The sequence below is a fragment of the Haplochromis burtoni genome, unplaced genomic scaffold, assembly GCF_018398535.1.
Source record: "Haplochromis burtoni strain Fernald_Lab_line unplaced genomic scaffold, NCSU_Asbu1 Contig_3448, whole genome shotgun sequence".
NCBI classification, from domain to species: Eukaryota; Metazoa; Chordata; class Actinopteri; order Cichliformes; family Cichlidae; genus Haplochromis; species Haplochromis burtoni.
The window spans coordinates 2,429-6,831 of NW_024585809.1; the positions used below are offsets into that span (position 1 = coordinate 2,429).

Here is a 4,403-nt window from a genome sequence, read left to right on the forward strand (position 1 = left end):
TTTAGCTGTCCCAGTTTACGTCTTTGTTAGTTTATCGTAGTGTTGTTGTGCAGCCCAAATAAAGGCGTTTTTGTTAAACCTGCACCTGTCTCTCTGCTGGCTGTAGTGATGGCCACATGAAGCTTTCTGAAGCTTTGAAGCTTGATCCTAACACCGGTTCATTGCTCAAAGCGTTTCAGCACAGGCCTCTCTGGTGACCTCTGGTGGCCAACAATATGAAGCGCAGCTTGAATCTGCTTCACTGTGACCTCCCACTCTGTAGAGTGGAGGTCACAATCCTGCCTGATGTCGCGTCACCGTTGTGCGAATTGTTATGTTTATTTGTTTAATAAATAAATCTGATTGATAAACGTTGCTGTTGAAACGTGCACCGTGCTGTGGTCTTTCTTTGCTTGTGACTTCTTGATGTTGGTAAATACAATAGATAAAAACACATATAATATACACATAACGCACAACACATAATGGAGTATGCTTCTGCTGCGAGGTACTTCTGCAATTAATCACTGGACAGCTGGACAGGTATGTTTATAAATGTGATATTAGGCCAACTTCCTTCTACACATTTTTGGCCTGGGGGTCGAACTGATCGTGAACTGGAAAAGGAAAACACTTTAAAACTTGTAAAGTAAAACATGACGCCTTTAAGGTAACCTTTTCATTTTTATTTAAGAAAAGAACTTGTTCGACTGTGCGACGGCGGAGTTTCTGTTCTTGGAGATCATTTCTCCTGCCTCACAGGAAATCCTCTCACATGAACAGAAGACGATGTACGATCTTCCTGGCTCCCACAGACTGCCAGATAAAAAAGAATAAACACGTTGAATTGCTGCACATTTTGTAGAATAACATTTTAAGCTTATTTTAAAAAATAAAATATATTTTTTATTTTATTAAATTGTGTTTCTAAAGTTATTTAATGATATTTATATTGTGAAAAGCTGATTTTTGTTTTGTTCAGACATTTTCTTCACATATAGACACACAAAACAAAAGTGAACAACAAAGCTGGCAAGCCCACCTGAACAAAGTCAGCTCGAAATACTGAAAATGCATGACAGAAGCTCCTCTCTGCCTCGCTGGCTTCAGCAGGATGATCAGTGACTCTGTCACCATGAAAACACTCCACAGATCCCAGGAATGATTCACTTCCCACTGGATCCCTGACTGTGTTCTAAATGAAGGCTGTCACTGATCACCTGACTCTGGCCAAACGAATCAAGCCTCGACAAGGTCAGAAATGTTTCTCCCACTGAAACTGTGTTCTTTTATTTTGAAAGTGTCATTTGACGCTCCGATGGCCCAGATTCGCTTCCGGTGTAAGTAGAAGAACTACTTTTCGTTAGCAGTGCGTCAGCGGAGAGACGGAGGAGCGCGATGTGGCCGCGGGGTTATTTCAGAGAGATTAAAGGCGATCAGCTGGATTCATGATGAAGATGAAGATGAAGATGTGTGCGCTGTTTGTGATCCTCGCTCTCGGTAAGATTGCTGTCTCGTAGATGAACTTGGTGCCTGTGGAGCAGGGTGTTGGAGAAGGCAAACCGACGGTTCATGCTGCTCGGTAACGAACGTACCGGAGCTGAGCTAAAACAGTGCTTGGATTATTCGCGTAGTACGGTAAAAAGGGCGACTTTGTGGTGCATTTGAGTGCACCCCGTAAACCCAGGATATCTATGGAGATACGATGTTTTATTTATTGATCAGCTACCGATTTCGGTTATAACTCACTGCATAGTGAACGCTATCCGTCATCGAAAACCACTAACAAACTGCACTGTGAGGAACTAGATAGTTCTCTTATTTAAGCGATAGTCTGTCGGCACTGTTCTAGAGCAGCGTCCACACTGAGGGGTTAGATGCTGTTTTCAAAATAATAACAACAATAATAAAGTTATAACGAAGTTAATCCATCTCCTGATGCCACACAGCTTAAATATTTTACTGGAATAAGGATCATATATTTATTAGAAAGCTGAAGTTTACTGACAGTATCTGTACTTGTTGATAATTCTTTGGTTTCTGCTTAATGATTTTATGCTAACATGTCGTTACCTTAACCTGCTACGAGACAATTTCCAGTTAACCAAAGTTAAGCGGTTATGATTATTAGCATTATTATCAATATTTGTGAGTGTTGTCCATTTACTAGAGATACAGTTGGAAGAGAAGCTTTGCTGCTAAACATACGTACATGCGTACGAACGGTACTTAAACGCACCATGAATTCCCCGTTTGCGTCCACACGCGGAGCCGTAAATACGAATGTAAACGCGCAAAGTTTTTAACGCGCCGCTATCGTGACCGCGCTTCTTTTCTCTGATCATATCTGTACACATGTTACCAACGCGCGAGGCTCAGAGCAGATTACATGCACACACTGCGCTCTGTGTAACACACACACACACATACACACGCACACACAGCTGCTCTTGGTGATTTACGTTATGTCCTGTGGGCGCCATGTTTGGGCGGAGCTCGCAGTGTGAGCCACTGCTGCGGCAGGAAGCTGATGGAGTTGCGCTTCATCAAACATCTGGAGCTGCTGGTGTGTGTGTGTGTGTCTGCGCTGCACATCTGTTTGACCTCAGCAGCTCCTCCCCTCTGTGCAGTTTACTGTGACAGGAGGAGGGTGGAGCTGCAGCTGCCAGCAGGTGTCGGGGCTTCACAGCCTGCAGCACATCAGCTGTGCTCCAGATGTTCCAGCAGACAGAACATCTGCAGGTGTAACAGATGTGGGTGCACAGTTTACTAACTGCGTCTGCACAGAGACACAAACAGATTGCCATCAGTGCACACGGTTTGTCCCGCACACACACAGGAAGTCTTTATCAAACATGTCGTGTTTGTGATTGTGGCTCAGACGTGTTCACGCACTCAGTCTCTGTGATAAACTCCTGACATCTCCTCCTCTCAGCCCCACGCTCAGCTGCAGGTAACTGTTCACCTGCTCACGCTGTCAGGTTACCATGGAAACCACACTGATTAAACTTGTGTTTGTGTCCTCAGCGTCCCAGCATGCATCAGGGGTGGAGGTGTTTGAGGGGGAGGAGTCTGTCCTGCTGCCCTGTAACATGAATGTTTCTAAGGATCATGCGATTGTGTGGAAACGCGAAGATCTGTCTTCTCCGATCGTTCACGCCGTCGTGGAGGGAAAAGATGATCTTATCAACCAAAACAAGCGTTACTCCAACCGAACATCAATGCTCCCCGACGCCCTGCAGACTGGAGACCTCATCAACCAAAACGAGCGTTACTCCAACCAAACATCAATGTCCGCCGACGCCCTGCAGACTGGAGACCTCATCAACCAAAACAAGCGTTACTCCAACCGAACATCAATGCTCGGCCTGCAGACCAGAGACCTCAGCCTCACTCTGAGGAAGCCCACGTTCACCGACAGTGGGAACTACACCTGTGTCACCCGCAGCCATGGAGCGGACCAGCAGAGGACTGACGTCCAGCTGAAGGTCAAAGGTCAGTGCTGCAGGTTCAGGTCAAAGGTCACACTGAATCATATCACACGCATTCAGAAAGATAAAGTTCAGTAGCATGAAATATTTCACGTATGTGAACACGTTCGGTTACACAGAAGAGGCTTACGCAGGTTTGTGTTTCCGTGGAAACCTTAACGAGTATGTCATCGCTGACATCAGCATCCGCCTGTAACACAAGGTGGATGCTGATGAACAGTCTCTGTGACCTCATTAGTCACAGAGCTTCAGACCCTCACTCCAGCTGTGGAGCTGACCCTGATGAGGTCAAAGGTCAGGTCCAGAGAGGATGGAGTCACAGACAGAGGACGTCTGTGCTGCTTCATGTTCTGTTTAGTGATGAAGAACCATCAGCAGCACAGACGCTGGTCACTGACTGGTTAAACAGGTCTGTGTGGTTCAGCAGCGCTCAGCTAGAAGGTCAAATAGAAGACCATGATCAGAGGTCAGAGGTCGTACAGGATGATGTTCTGCTTCTTTGTGTTCCTTACAGAACGTCCTCCGCCGCCTGTCTGGCCCAAAATCCTCCCCGCTGTCCTGGTTCCTGTGGTTCTCCTCGGTGCTGTCATTATTTTCCTCCTGTATCGCGTGACACAAAGAGAGAAGCTCATGACAGGTGAGGCTGTGTGTGACTGCAACTAGTCTGTGACCTTTGACCTCCACACGCACCTGTCGGCTCCTGTACGTCCAATCAGCCTGAATGACATCATCAACCAGTAGCTGATTGGCTGTTAGGTGGTGAGGTGGAGGTGATGCGGTAGCCAGGTCCAACCAACAGCAGCGTTAGTATGCATGAGCTACTGTTTCCATGGACACAACCCCTGATGTTTCAAAATAAAAGCACAGTCAGAGTAAAACCAAAGCTGCGTTATTGTTAAATTACTATAAGTTATTTATTGTTATCAGATTACG

General features: G+C 46.0%; 1 protein-coding gene across 3 annotated transcripts; it reads left to right on the forward strand.

Moving 5' to 3' along the window:
* Nucleotides 1-1,291: 1,291 nt before the first annotated feature.
* LOC102288795 lies at nt 1,292-4,375 on the forward strand. Of its 3 annotated transcripts, none has more exons than XR_006053959.1 (3): nt 1,292-1,479; nt 3,007-3,651; nt 3,715-3,978. XR_006053959.1 is itself a non-coding variant. In XM_042217878.1 (3 exons), the coding sequence occupies exons 1-3, from the start codon at nt 1,428-1,430 to the stop codon at nt 4,131-4,133; spliced, it is 669 nt and encodes a 222-aa protein (XP_042073812.1). In that variant the 5' UTR covers nt 1,292-1,427; the 3' UTR covers nt 4,134-4,375. The 3 variants fall into 3 exon arrangements, 2 of the variants coding, with proteins under 2 accessions (XP_042073812.1, XP_042073813.1); XM_042217878.1 differs by lacking the exon at nt 3,715-3,978 and adding an exon at nt 3,985-4,375 and having other exon boundaries at nt 3,007-3,474; XM_042217879.1 differs by having other exon boundaries at nt 3,007-3,474; nt 3,673-3,978.
* The last annotated feature ends 28 nt before the right edge of the window (nt 4,376-4,403 follow it).